Genomic DNA, 15,134 nt, shown 5'->3' with positions numbered 1-15,134 from the left:
AACAAGTAAAGGAAACCACCAGCCACTGTTCAGATATAGCAAAAAACAGTACAATGAGGCACTGAAACCAAAGTGCAGGCACCCAAGGAAGAGAAGTACATTCCAGAAACGGTAACATGGGGTTGGGCATGGTTTGTACGTAACAGACTGTTGTGACAACATCCAACATTACAAACAGACAAAAAGACAGGGAACAGAGTGTTTAGAAAGACAGAAGACAAATTGCACTGGCCACTGAAGACTTCAGTATGGACACAGCATCAGACTTCTCCACACTGGTTCAGCTTTCCAGGGAAAAGATCTCCCAGAAGAATGAAGGAATCTCAGAAAACACAACAGGCAGAGACCTTCAGCTCCCCAGGACACATAACACAGTCAACTAGGTCCTTGTCCACTAGAAATCCTGAGACCGCTGTCGTGATAGGTGGTGGGGAGGGTTGGTTGTTTCTAAAAACCTCTGAAATGGCAGTCATACTTGAACCTTACTGGCAGGGGCTAAGCTAGAAATGCAGGAGCAGCAAATACCAACAGCCACCCAAATGACCCTATTCTCCTGAATTGCTAATAACAGGCCAACATTTACAGGCTTTACATCCTGCAAAACTCCCACTTTACAGTATTCAAGTGATCAGTCAGAACAATGTATCTCAGCGTTAATACAGGGCAAACAAGATTTGGGAGATACTGTTTGATCAAATCCTTGTGTCCCAGTTACTACAAAAGCATAATTTTCTTCCTAAGGATCCCTCAACCACAAGAAAATTCCTTTTCATGAATCCCAGGTGTATACGTATGAAAAAGAAAAGAAAAGAAAGAAAGGTATGTAGATTTGTTTTACATATTGACCTTTCTCATAAAGTTAACAATTTGTGCCATATTACTTTAAACAGTATTAGTAATGTAACTTACGTATAATAAAACTGAGCCCAGTTATATTATCTTTTCTAAACCATCTTTCAAAAATACCAAGATAAATCAATTGTTTTGTAATTTATATAAAAGTCTTTTCTCTGTCAGCAGCTAACAAAAGCCATAAATCACAGAATCACAGAATACCAGGTTGGAAGGGACCTCAGGGGTCATCCGGTCCCACCTCTCTTGGCAAAAGCCCGATCTAGACAAGATGGCCCAGCACCCTTTGCAGTTCAATCTTAAAAGTGTCCAACACTGGGGAATCTACCACTTCCCTGGGAAGATTATTCTAATGGCTGATTGTTCTCATTGTGAAAAATTTTCCTCTGGTGTCCAGTCGGAATGTCCTTGGCAGTAACTCGTAGCCATTACCGCTTGCCTTTTCCATGGGACCCCTTGTAAAAAGGGATTACCCATTTTCTCTGTAGCCACTCATGTTGTAGCCACATGGTGATAAGGTCTCCTTTAAGCCTCCTCTTCTCGAGGCTGAACAAACCCAATTCTCTCAGCCTTTCCTCATGTTGCTGGTTTTATTCAAAGACATCTAGTTCTTCAGCTAAGGAAAAATTCATCCTTTTACACTTCAAGATACTAAGATTTTAGCACTACAGATAAATCTGCAAGAGGTTCTGTTCATTTAGTTATACAGCATGACCACAAGCCCCCGAGACAGATATTCATGACTATCTCACAGCTGCACAGCTTACTGACAGCACATGTGGTGCTCCCCCAGGTTACCTGCATGGAAAGGTGATGCTCTCCCCTCTCATTAGAGCTGCGTGCTAACGGGCAAAACAGCCCTCTGCCACTATACATTTTAGAGAGCTTGCAACATTATACAATATTTACATATGAAACCAAGCAGGCCAACATTAAAAATGAAGAGAGAAGTTAAAATGTCATTTTTTAATAATCAGTTATAAAATTTCATACATGCAGGGAGATAGTTAATCTATCTCCTTTGGGAGTTTTTTCCCCCAGTGCTTAAAACTTTAATATACAAGAGTACAAGGAAAGACCAGGCAGCTCCTTTCACTAGCTAACCCACCTAGAATTTAATTTTTTTCTGTCTGCACTACTCATCCTCAACTCCCTTTATACATCACAGAGAAAGGACAGCCATTATCTTCTAAAACACACCAACACCCCAGAGGTGTGTCTCTCCCTCCATGTGCTATAAAGGAAGCACAATGTGAAAAGATTAAACCCTGTCACTGAGTTTTAGCTGCTCAGTCATAACAGCACTAGTGCCCTTCAAGCACTTGCAAACATTGGAATGGCTAATAAAGGGCTTAAGTGTTAAAGAAACTTATGCAAACTTCATCGCCTAGTAAACCTGAAGACATTTCAGTATGAAATCTACATTTGGTGTGAGATGAAACAACAAAAAAGTCTTAATCCTGGACAGCAAAAAAGAAAGGAAAAATGCCTTCAGCAGAGATGCTGTTGTATGGGGTCTTGTGTGATTTCACTGACAAGGAAAGTGCACAAACACAGCTATACCAGTTAGAGAAAATTATGATCCCAAACTAAGAACCACCTGGCAAGCTTCATGGAAAGACATCCAAATTAATGTCCACAAAACCAGCTCTATGAGAAATAATGTTTTATAATATGAAGTCACATATAGAGATCAGTACAGATCTACAATTTAAGTTAGGCATGTGGTTTACTACAAACTCTTCTCTCCAACACACCTGGTCAGGCTTAACACTGGCTTTTTATTGAGACATAAGACAATAATTGCAGGCACTGAGAAGTCTTTCAAAAGTTACTTCTTACCAAAAGGAGGTAGTCCATAGGTTTGGGTGGTCTGGGAGTAGATGGTGTAGGGCTGAGACTGCTGTAGTGCTTGGTACTGAGTTGGACCAGAGTAAGGGCTCATTGTTTCCGATACAGGTACAGAAAGGATATGTGCATATGGCCTTATTAAAAAGAAAGAACAAAAGTAAACAAGAACTATATACATACGCATCTTTCAGCCTCCAAATCAGGAGACACATTAAAAAATTGCTTCAGAAAGAAGAGACAATACACACTGGCAGGTGTTCCTAGTGTAACAACCCACTTGTGTTTCCTAATACAACAGCCTCTTGGTTTTATATACGCTGCCTGTTTCTTGCGGTGATACCAGGGGAAACTCCTTTGTGATGCCAGAGCACCAGTGCTTATTCCAGGACCGGGAGGGCAGGGTGAGAGGGGAAGAATAAACTCCCCATTCCAACAGGCACAAGCAATTAGTATCACTTTCCATGCCTCACAACACCAAATTCTAACACTAATACAACATAGCAGTGTGTGCCAAAACTACTGAAACACACAAACTATATAAAAGCAAGCGAGGGGGATTAAGGCCTACTATGCTGTAATGAGAAGAACTATTAAGATCCCCAAACATGGTTAATGACAAGAAAATCCTATATTCCCCTTATATTCATTTATGTCCAGTTTGTTTATTCCCCAAATATTATGGGTATTATTCAACAAGTCTGTTGCAGTTGTTAATTACTTGAAGGGGCTCGTTTATCCTTGATCACTAAATAACAGCCACTGAAGCCAAAGCGTGACTTCTACCAGCTTCAGTGTCCACAGCAATGAGTATCTGTTGCCACCAGATATGAAAGTTATTACAGCATTACAGAAATGCGTAAGGGTGCAAAAAGATTACTTCAGAAAGAAGTAAGAGTTACAGAATTCAGTAACAATTGTTTGACTTACTTTGCTGAATACATCTGTGAGGTATAATCATTTGATGACCTTGGGATATAATCAGTGCATGTCATAACTGAAAAAAAAAGTTTGTATAATTACATAGCCGATTTCAAAGCCCAACAAATAATTACAATTAGGTATCAGCATGCACAGTACATTTTAACCAAGACAAAGGATTTACAAAGGTTTATTTAGTGCCTTGAATATCTGTTTCAAAGCAAATTCTCAAAAAATGCACTGTTAAACCAGCACAAAAATGTTTTTCTTGCCAGTTCACAGCAGGCAAATGACTCAGTCAACACTACTGCTCCCTTTGTAACAGCACTGTTCCTCTTTACCAGTTGGTACTGTCATCTTTTGCAATTGTCATGATAAAACTTTGATTTCAGTCCTGCACAAAACCTTGCATATGACAAAGAGTCTTCATCTGTGCCAAGATTACCATTTATTTTCTGTGTCCCAGAGCACAGACCAAGGCAGATGCTTTTTTGCCATGCTTTCCTCTTCCCCTTCTCTTTTCTACATACTCAGAGCATGGCTCCAGCAATCTGTCTTCCCTTTAAAAAGGAGCAGCTCCCCGATCAACAAACTTAATCCCACACATCAAGTGAGAACAGGCAGAGCTGCAGTGCATGAGGCTCAGACACCAAATTCAGATGACCTCTAAAGAAATGTGGCAGTTACATCTAAGGAATGTTTCAATTTTTCTGCTTGAATAAATCCACAGCAATTGCACTCTAAAAGCAGTAAGACAGAGTCACTCAGTCTGAAAATCTAAGGAGCAAATGTTCAAAATCTTCTCACTTAGCTCTATTATACCCCATGTGACAGTTCTCAATTACAGCATTCTGGGTTGGCATGGAGAAGAGGGCTTGAGTTGCTATGTCTTAACTCAAGAACCATTAACACCCCCCCCCCCCCCATGTATTCAGATGAGCTGACCTGATAAATACTCAGCTGTTCATCAAACTAAGAAAGCAAGGATGTGCAAGACCCCTGGCACACAATTTGACACTGTGCAGCTCCTCTGGCATATGTTAACACCATAGTGCAGTGTGCTGCACTGATCTCCAAGCTACATAACTTTTGTGACTGTAAATCTGTTCAATACCTGGGTTTACCAGTTTGGATCTACAAGCATCATACCCAAATCCTTAGCAAAAACAGCTGTGCTGCTGTGCATCCAGTTTATTCATCTGAAGCCTGTTTAGAAGCAGGCAAAGCACCCAGGTTCCAGCCCTGCCTAGGAGGGGATCCAGGCTAACAATGCATCTCTTGCACAGCTCCTCCATCACTAACATTACAAGAGACTGTACTTTCTCTCTCCTTTCTGGAGTGACTCAACTAATGGCCTTCAAAAAGAAACATGGTCAGGGATAACAGCATACTTTGCCTTGGGATTTGCTCCAGGTGCCAGTGATGTGCTCCAAGTCAGGTTCTCCCTATCTGGAACAGTCCTACAAAATTATTGCTCTTGTATCATCATGTAGTTAACTCTCTTATTAGTTACATTCACTAAGGGGAGCAAGTTAGTTTGCACAGGCAACCCTAACATTTGCATTCTGCTACCTAAATAACCTCCTTTTGGTGTAATCTGAGCATAAGCAGATGAGAAACACAAGCCATCAGCCACATGCTCTGAAACTTCTGAATGCTCCATGAATCACCTCCCTCTGGTCCTCAGTGTTTGCCCTTACACATGGTTCGAAGTCCACGCAGCAAAAAGAAACAACAGGAAATAAAAATAGGGAACTTTTGGACATAAAGAAGGCTTTCATTCAATTCTTATCAGATATTCTCACATCCCTCTTACAAAAATGTTTGGGTTTTTTTTCTTTAAAGAATGTGAATATTCATCCAGATAGTAATGCAGTAACAGTATTTCTAGAACTCTTGTTTTTTAAATAGCATATAAAGAATTAGGTAATGGTGTAAAAAAGAAAAAAAAAAACACCCAAAACATAATATTACTGCATGCAACTTCTGGAATTTGTAAATGGCTTATCCAGTTTGGCAGCAGATTGTGCAGGCTAAAACTTCTGGTAACTCCTGCAACTGCAACTTCACAGCACATTGATTGAAATAGTTAAGATACAATCAGTTAACAATGGAAAGTTACACATTACATATTTTCAATCAAGTTGAGCTGATTTACACTTATAAATAAGTATGGGCAGTCAAAAGTATTCTACACAGGAATCCTATTTTTGTGATAATCTCCAGCGCTCTTTCCCCAGAAGAAAGGATACATTGCATCTCTCACTATGAAATTTTTTTATTTTCTGCCTCAGTTTTCTCTCCATTTATTTAATAAGGAATTCCTGCAGACATTCAATACAGTTTGGACTCTAAGATTAAGTGTATGCCATATTATTACAAAAGACCCAACCAACTGCGTAGAGATATTTATAAAAGTAACATCTTTCACAATAGAAATCATTATTGAACAACTCAACTCCCAAGAAAAATCATGTATAAGGTGGCTAAGACACAGCAGCAAGTTGGAGGACAGTGACACAAAAATACTTGTTAGAAAGAGATACTTGCTTATTATCAGCCATTAATACTTTGTGAGCACCACAGCAAACTTTCACTTTACAACTGATAGTAAGGACAGGCTAAAGATTCAAAGGAGGAGACAAAGCTTGTGCTTGATGAAGCAAAGTAATGAGACCAGCAGAAGAAAAAAAGGAAAGACAGTGGGAACAGAAGAACTCCAGAAGATACTTACTCTCACTGGACATGGGAAGGTTTGAACCAAGGCTTGAAGATTCAGGTTTCTGATCGCTGACTTCTGCATTGCTCACATGACTGCTAGGACAAACAAAGGCTAATCATTAGCATTATGAACTCTTAAATTCAGATCCTTGAGCACCATAACCCGTGGATTCAACCTTCCTAACCGAGGCAAACCGACTCTTAACAGAATCTAGCTCTGCACTCTTTGGTATTTCACACAGAGATCCTAAGAGAGAGATTTGCAGCTCTAATTAGACATTAAACTGTATTGTGTTTGTGTGGCAAGGGGGATACAGGGGTGACTTATTTGAGAAGCTGCTAGAAGCTATGTCTGATAGAGCCAATGTCAGCCAGCTCTAAGAGGGACCCACTGATGGCCAAGGCCAAGCCCATCAGTGACGGTGGTAACATCTCTGTAACAACATATTTTAAAAGAGGGGAAAAAAAAAACTGCACAAAACTGCTGCCATAGAGAGGAGTGAAAATATGTGAGAGAAACTGCAGACACCAAGGCCAGTGAAGGAGAGGGAGGAGATGCTCCAGGCACCAGAGCAGAAATTCCCCTGCAGCCCATGGTGAAGATCATGGCGAGGCAGGCTGTCCCCTGCAGCCCATGGAGGTTAACGGTGGAGCAGATGCCACCTGCAGCCCATGGAGGACCCCATACCAGAGCAGGGGGATGCCTGAAGGAGGCTGTGACCCCATGGAGAGCCCATGCTAGAGTAGGCTCCTGGCAGGACCTGTGGACCCATGGAGAGAGGAGCCCATGCTGGAGCAGGTTTGTTGACAGGACTTGTGACCCGTGGAGGACCCACGCTGAAACAGTCTGATGTTGGGAGGGCTGCATCCTGTGGAAGGGACTCCCGCTGGAGCAGTTTGGGAAGAGCTGCAGCCTGTGGGAAGAACTCACATGGGAGAAGTTCATGGAGGACTAAGGGAGCAGGGGAAGAGTATAAGGAATCCTGCCCATGAGGAGGAAGGAGCAGCAGAAACAACGGGTGATGAACTGACCACAACGCCTATCCCCTGCCCCTCTGTGGAGCTGACAGGGAAGAGGTAGAGAAAATCAGGAGTGAAGTTAAGCCCAGGAAGAAGGGAGGGATGGGGTGAAGGTGTTCCAAGATGTTTTTATTTCTCATTATTCATCTCCAATTTAACTGGTAATAAATTAAACTAATTTCCCCAAGTTGAGCCTGTTTTGCCCATGACAGTAATCGGTGAATGGTCTCTCCCTGTCCTTATCTCGACCCACGAGCCTTTCATTATATTTTCTCTTCCCTGCCCAGTTGAGAAGGGGAGTGATAGAGCAGCTTTGGTGGGCACCTGGCATCCAGCCGGGGTCAAACCACCTCTTCATCTCCAGCACATTTACTCACCAACTGGTTTCTCAGGATAAGGCTGGAGCTTCACTGACAGCTCAGCAGACCTAGCAGCTTGTAGCTGCTGCCTCCTGTTCCCCTGCGTCAGCTCAGGCATCCTTCAGGCTCTCCACAAGAGTTTAATTTGCTCATCCAGCACAAAAATAGTCCAGTTATTTTTTCTGGGATACTGAATAGACTCTGCTCATGGAGGCATCCAGCAAGCACCATGCTTGGTGCACACTTGAGCTACAAGCAGAACTCCCCTTCTCAGCAGCAATAAGCAGTTATATTGGTCCCTTCACCTTGTAAAACTGCAGTCTGAGAATATCAGAATAACACGCAGATGGCTCAAGACTTCATGAAAAGCTGTGTTGCAGAACTAGCAATAATAAAACTAAAGCCAACAAGGCAACCATAAAAGGAAAAAGCAGTTTCATTAAGACATTATCTGTACTTCCACTACCTATGAACAAATCAAATATTGACATGTAACTGGAACAGTGCATGACAAATCCAAAATAATCTAATAATCTGCAAACATTTTGTAAGAAGCTATGAACTAAGGGTATTGTTTATTGAAATTTATGTTAAGCTCAATGTAAAGGTTAGGCGGCAAAAGACAGAAAAACTGCTTATGCAAATAGCTGCCAGACACCGCTTGTGTGAGACAAGATAACCTGTGAGACAAGATGACCGCAATTGCTTACACAAACCAGATACTTGTGCAAGCAGAAGGGGTACTGATCAAAGACAACCACGAATGTAAAAATGTATAAAAAGGAACTGTTTGAACTGATCAGTACGGCAGTTGGCGGAGCGCAGACTCCCCTGTCGTCCAGCGCTGTCTTTGCTCATATTCTACTTGCTATAATTAATAAAATTATAATTGGATTATGATCCATTGTGGTCTCAATTTATAACAATTTCATGGTGCCGTGACTCGGATAAGGAACGGTGGGCTTCTGTCCTCCGGGGAGGCGCCCCGCGGCAATCCGCGGCCCCGCGACTGATAGCCCACCCCATCCTTACCGACGAACCTAAATTCTAGAATAATGAGCAAAGGAGAAACCGGTAAAATCCCATAAAAATTCTGTGCACGGGAGTCCGGACGAAGACGCAGGATGCGTAAGTATATTGCGAATTTGTTCGCGGGTTTACCGTTCGGGCGGGATTGGGTTTCCTGGATTATAACGAATGAGAGGTTCGATATACTGAACCAAGCGAGTGCGGACCCTTAAGTACTGCGTTTCCCATCTCCCGCGAGGGACTGGGCCAGGAACAAGGGGAGCAAGTGAGTGTGTGTTTGTGGATAATCCAGAAGATGGGGGCGAAGGGCAGCAAGCCTTCGACTCCCATGGGAAGGGTACCCACTGTACCTAAGAATACCCCTCTGGCATATATCTTAGACAATTGGAGATATTTCCCTGGAACACTAGGGAAAGATAAGCAGAAAATGATAGAATATTGTACTAAGATATGGGGAGGGAAGAAGATTTCTAAAAATGTCTTTTGGCCAGTCTGCGGGTCAGAAGAAGATTGGATAAGGCAACAATTAAATCTCTGGGTTAATAATAAAAAACCCCTTAACCCGGAAGAAAGTCAGTATGCGGGAGTGTGGCTAAAAAGACTGGGAGCTAGACTTTACCCGCTGAATGAAATAAACTAAACAAAAGAAAAAGAAGGAAGAGTTAGACGAAACCCTTCTAACCCCCCCCTCCTTACATTTCCCCTCCTGCTCCCACAGCCCCTCCAGAGGTCCCCAGAGCGCCCACTCCCCCACCGGAGTCGGAACAAGAGTCTCCCCCTCCTCCTAGACGTGTAACTAGAAGCCAAAAAGGGGCAGCTCAGATGTACCCCCTAAGGGAAATACCCATGGGGGGACCTCAACCCGTGATCGGATATATTTCCGTACCCCTAAACTCGGCTGACCTATGAGATTTTAAAAGAACCGAGATGGGAAACTTAATTGAGGACCCACTCGGAGTGGCAGAAAGATTAAATCAATTTTTTGGACCAAACCTTTATACTTGGGATGAGATGCAATCTATCCTTGGTCAATTATTTACTACCGAGGAAAGAGATATGATTAGACGAGCAGGAATGAGACTGTGGGATGCTCAACATGCCCAGGGACCTCAAGCGGATATTAAATGGCCACTCCAAAGACCTAATAGAGATAATCAGGATCCGGTGCATAGAACTCATATGCAGGACCTGAGAACTATAGTAATTCAGGGAATTAGAGAAGCAGTACCCTGTGGCCAGAATATTAATAAAGCATTTAATGAAATGCAAAAGAAAGATGAGAGCCCTACTGAGTGGCTGGAACGACTGAGGAAAGCCCTTCAGCTGTATTCTGGGGTAAATCCAGACGACCCTTTAGGGCAAGCACTCCTCAAAACTCAGTTTGTGGCAAAATCATGGGAAGATATCAGAAAGAAGATTGAAAAGTTAGAAGACTGGCAGAATAGAGGGTTGGATGAATTATTGAGAGAAGCTCAGAAAGTCTATGTAAGGTGAGAGAAAGAGAGCAGCAAGCGACAAGTAAAAATGATGGTAGCAGCGGTCAGAGAGGATCGTAAAGGACGAACTGGTAAACACAGATCTGCTGGAACGAAACAAGGGAACGTAGTAGTAAAGAAGGAACAGAGATGTTGTTTTTACTGTGGAAAGAAGGGACATATAAAGAAGAATTGCAGAGAAAGGATCAGGGATGAGGAAATATTGAAAACGGAATAGGAGAGCCAGGGGCTCTATATCTTAGGCGACCGGAGTCATCATGAGCCCTTGATAAAATTAAAAATAGGTCCCCATAAACAAGAGTTCACCTTTTTAGTAGACACTGGGGCTGAAAAATCGACTATTAAACAAATACCTGAGGGATGTAAAATTTCCCCGGAAAAAGTACAAGTAATTGGGGCAAAAGGAGAACCATTTAAAGTAAACAAAATCAAAAATGTGGTATTCGAAACTGAAAATAAATTTGGAATGGGTGAACTCTTGCTCGTCCCTGAAGCAGAATTTAATCTGCTAGGACGAGATTTAATTGTTGAATTACAATTAGAAATTAAAGTGAAAAATCAAGAGCTAACAGTGTCTACTTATCCTTTGACCGTGGATGAGCAAAAACAAATTAACCCCGATGTCTGGTACTCTCCGGACACAATTAGTAGACTGGAAATCCCACCGATTAAAATCCAAGTCTCTGAACCCCACATACCTGTGAGGGTAAAGCAATATCCCATTTCCCTAGACGGACGGAGAGGATTAAAACCAGAAATTGATCGATTATTAGCACAAGGAATCTTAGAGCCTTGTATGTCACCCTTTAACACCCCCATTCTGCCTGTAAAGAAACCAAATGGGAAATATCAGCTCATACATGATTTAAGGGAAATCGTTTAAGGGAGCACGGGGCGGCTAGGGTTAATCCCTTGCCGGGAAGTCCCAGCGGCAGGAATTCAAGGGGGGATGGGATTTGTGGATGTGCCGCTCACTAATGTAGAAGTGAGGGCGTATAAGAATGAATTTAGGAGGTTTTTAGAGGACCCTGTGGGGCTGTCAGAGAAGATTGATCAATTTTTGGGACCCAGTATATATATACATGGGAGGAGATGCAGTCGATTACGGGAATTTTTTTTTTTCTCTCCTGAGGAAAGACAGATGATCAGAACGGTTGGAATGTGGATATGGGAGAGAGAAAATCAGCAGGGGATACCCGGGGAAAGGAAACTCCTTGTAACCCCTCTGCAGTGGAATCAGAATGAACAAGAGCGGAGGAGAGATATGAGTGACTCCAGGTCATTATAATAAGTGTCTGGAGGAACTCCTGAGAGAAGCACAGAAAGTAGATATTAGGAAGGATGAAGAAAAGGCTAAAACTAAAGCTAAAATTATGATAACTGCACAAGAAGCTGTTAGAAATAAACACAAGAAATCTCAGACAGGAAATCACAATTTGAAACAGGCAAGGGAATGAAAGGGAAGGTGGAACCAAGAGGCACCACTGGCTAGGGAAATCACAAGGGAATGTTTTTATTGTGGGGAGGGGGGGCATTATAAACAAGAATGCCCCCAGAGAATACGGGACCTGTTGGTGTTTGAAGTAACCCAACAGGATGAGGGTGGTAATCACTAGGGGTGTCAGGGACTCTACCTCCTGGGGGATATACCAACAGAAGAGCCCTTGATAAATTTGAAATTAAGACCCCAGGAGGAAGATTATGTAAAAGATACAACTTGGGCTGTAGGGGCTAAAGGTGAAGGGGTTTTTGGTCCCAGTTATAAAGAATGTGTTAATACAAGGGGAAGATCAATATGCTGTTAATGATTTGTTGTTAATGCCAGGGGTAGGATGTAATTTGCTAGGTAGAGATTTACAAGTGCAATTAGGAATAGGTGTGGTGCTGGGTGAAGGAAAACTAGTGGTTAAATTACTAGAATTATGGGAGGAGAATCGGGGAGGATATTTAGGAACCAGAGCATAACTGTTTGGATTTTATAAATTATCAAACGAAAATAAGAGAAGATCTGTTAAATAAACCTTTGCCCTATAGAGAAAAACTATTTATTGATGGGTCCTCTCGATGCCTAGAAGGAAAAATATTGGGTTATGTAATTATCGAGAGGCAGAAGATGGAAGTGTTTGAAAAGGGGAAATTACCTGCTGGGTGGTCAGCACAAGTCTGTGAACTCTATGCTCTAAAACAGACATTGGTATATTTGAGAGATACGGAAGGGACAGTGTACACAGACTCAAAGTATGCATTTGGAGTGGTCCACACATTTGGAAAAATATGGGAAGAAAGAGGGCTTATAAATACAAAAGGGAAGGAGCTAGTACATGAGCGGCTGATCAGAGAAGTTTTAGAAGCCCTGAAGCTCCCCACAGAAATTGCAATTGTGCATGTGAAAGGACATCAGAGGGGAGCATCAATGGAAATAAGGGGGAATAATTTAGCAGATTAAGTAGCCAGAGAAGCAGCAACAGAATCATCATTGGTAGTTTTATTGGTAATAATACCAGGGGATTATGAGAATTTAGCCCCAAATTTCACAGAACAAGAAAAGGATATACTTAAAAATAAGGGGGGAAAAGATTCAGAAGGAAAATGGACTTTAGCAGATGGAAGGCAGATGTTAAATAAAACAAGATCATGAGAAATTCTGTCATTAATACATCAGAAAATACATTGGGGAACGCAATCACTTTGTGATCATTTCCTTAGACAATATGGGTGTATAGGAATATATATATGGTGGCTAAACAACTAGTTGATCGATGTTTGATTTGTCAAAAAGTGAACAAAAAGGTAATGAGATAAAAAAAAAAAAAAAAAAAAAAAAGGGGTGGCTGGGGAACAGGAGCTAGCCATACAAAGCCTCCAGGTAGACTTAACAGAGCTACCTTAAATACAAAGGTGGAAGTATTTGTTGGTATTAGTGGCTCACTTAACTCATTGGGTGGAAGCAATCCCCCACACCAAGGGCAATGGCAAGCATGGTATCCAAGGTGTTACTGGAAAACATTATCCCCAGATATGGATTAATAGAAAGAATAGACTTGGGCGGAGGAACACATTTCATTTTAAAAATTATATACAACAGCTATCTGAAGCCTTAGGGATCGAATGGGCATGGCACACCCCATGGCATCCTCGGAGTTCTGGAAGAGGAGAAAGAATGAATCAAACTTCAAAACAAACCTTGACTAAGTTAATGATTGAGACTCAGATGTCTTGGATTAAATGCCTGCCATTGGCCTTATTAAGGATCAATACTCAGCCACGAACAGACCTGGGTATTTCTCCCTATGAAATGATGCTTGGATTACCATGTATGAGTAATGACAGGGATATTGTCATCCCTGAAGTAGGAGATCAATATGTAAGAAAGTATGTAATAAGAATTGGTAACACTTTAATGAAATTAAGAAAGAAAGGACTTCTGCCTCAAATACCACTATTGGCTTTTAATATCCACAATGTAAAACCAGGTGATTGGGTATTGATAAAAGTGTGGAAAGATTAATCATTAACTCCCGAGTGGGAAGGTCCATTTCAGGTGCTGCTGACCACCGAGACAGCGATCCGAACAAAAGAAAAGGGGTGGACTCTTGCCTCCTGAGGAAAAGGACCGGTGGAAAAGCCTCAGGAGTGGACTGTGGTACCATCAACTGACCAACTACAAGTCACCCTCAAAGGACTAAGTAAATTCATCAGGAGGGGATTGAATGACTCTTAACCAGTGGTTTGACTGGGTTTTTGACTGGGTTCAGAGGTAACACTGTGAAAATTTACTTATTCATTTACTTACTCGCTGTATAAGGAAACAAAAACAAAAAAACAGAGAAAACCAAACAAAAAAAACTGTCAGGGAAAAGCTGGCGTTTACCGAGCATTAACTGACAGACATGTGAGATTATGAGCATTTTGGAGTCAATTAGGCATTGCTAGAAAATCAACCTAATTGGGTAATACCTTGTCTCGAGTGTATGTATGGATGTCATGAAGCGTGGGTTTTGTGTGAATGTGAAATGTGTTACCGGATGTGGTATTTCTTGCAGATGGAGAAAATTGTCTTATAACTGTATAGGGAAGGGGCATGAACTGTAACCTTGATTTACGGGGAAAAAGAGGTTAGTCCCCAGAATTTGTGATGTCCCTGAGAGTTGATGGGAGGACACTATCGGAAAGTGCCAAAATTTTGCTTTGCTTAGAAACAAAGGAAGTGGCTACAAAGGAGCTGCACTTGAATTGACTAACTCTTAACACACGGATTTGTTAAACAGTAGAGGGCAAGACCGGGTTAACCTCTGTGCTCGCCACCAAGAAGACCTTTTTCTCAGCTGTGGGCTGCAACCCCATAGGCATGAGAGGTGGGAGCATATGTTATACCGGACCTCTGCTAATCATCCTGGTATGGTTTGCTTTAATAGTGGCAAATTTGTGCAGCAAGTGCTTTACTGTTATGTCCAACATCAGAGTGGCTTTGCTTTCCCAAAGACAGAAGGGTGGATGGAGATATTTTTAGTGGGAAGAAGAGAATCCAAGTAAAAGATGTGACAGAAGTAAAACAGCCAGTACCAAAACCGCCGAAAAGACCTATAACAGAATTTTCGACATGGTTAACCAAAGGAGATGGTGGTTTACATAAGCAGATACAACTACATGGGCACTTGAAAGAGGAACATTTACAAGGGCAAAAGATATGTAGTAAAAAGGCAAACAAAGTGAGGGCTACCAACATCAAGGCTGCACAATAAATTGCTGCCCATGCATAAGCACGCTCCATTGTTTTCGCAGTATCGGAGGTACAAGAGTGAGAGCGCGAGTGGCGAACCTGCCTGGTCTGTAGGGATCAGGAGTCAGGGTCCACATACACAGCAGGAAAATGGATTTCCACGCCCCC

General features: G+C 42.0%; 1 protein-coding gene across 6 annotated transcripts in view; it reads right to left on the bottom strand.

Moving 5' to 3' along the window:
• Positions 1-15,134, bottom strand: part of EYA3 (EYA transcriptional coactivator and phosphatase 3) — a 71,315-nt gene that overhangs the window by 25,139 nt on the left and 31,042 nt on the right. For all 6 annotated transcript variants that reach the window (XM_042793594.1, XM_009964695.3, XM_042793595.1 and 3 more), the window contains 3 exons: positions 6,356-6,435; positions 3,631-3,697; positions 2,695-2,837 (listed from right to left, as the gene is read on the bottom strand). In XM_042793594.1, the coding sequence (XP_042649528.1) occupies positions 2,695-2,837; positions 3,631-3,697; positions 6,356-6,435 (290 nt within the window). The remainder of the gene's footprint in view (positions 1-2,694; positions 2,838-3,630; positions 3,698-6,355; positions 6,436-15,134) is intronic.

This window comes from Tyto alba, unplaced genomic scaffold (assembly GCF_018691265.1).
Source record: "Tyto alba isolate M040663 unplaced genomic scaffold, T.alba_DEE_v4.0 Super-Scaffold_20, whole genome shotgun sequence".
NCBI lineage: Eukaryota > Metazoa > Chordata > Aves > Strigiformes > Tytonidae > Tyto > Tyto alba.
The sequence above is the reverse complement of the archived record's forward strand: the minus strand, read 5'-3'. Positions and strand labels throughout refer to the sequence as shown.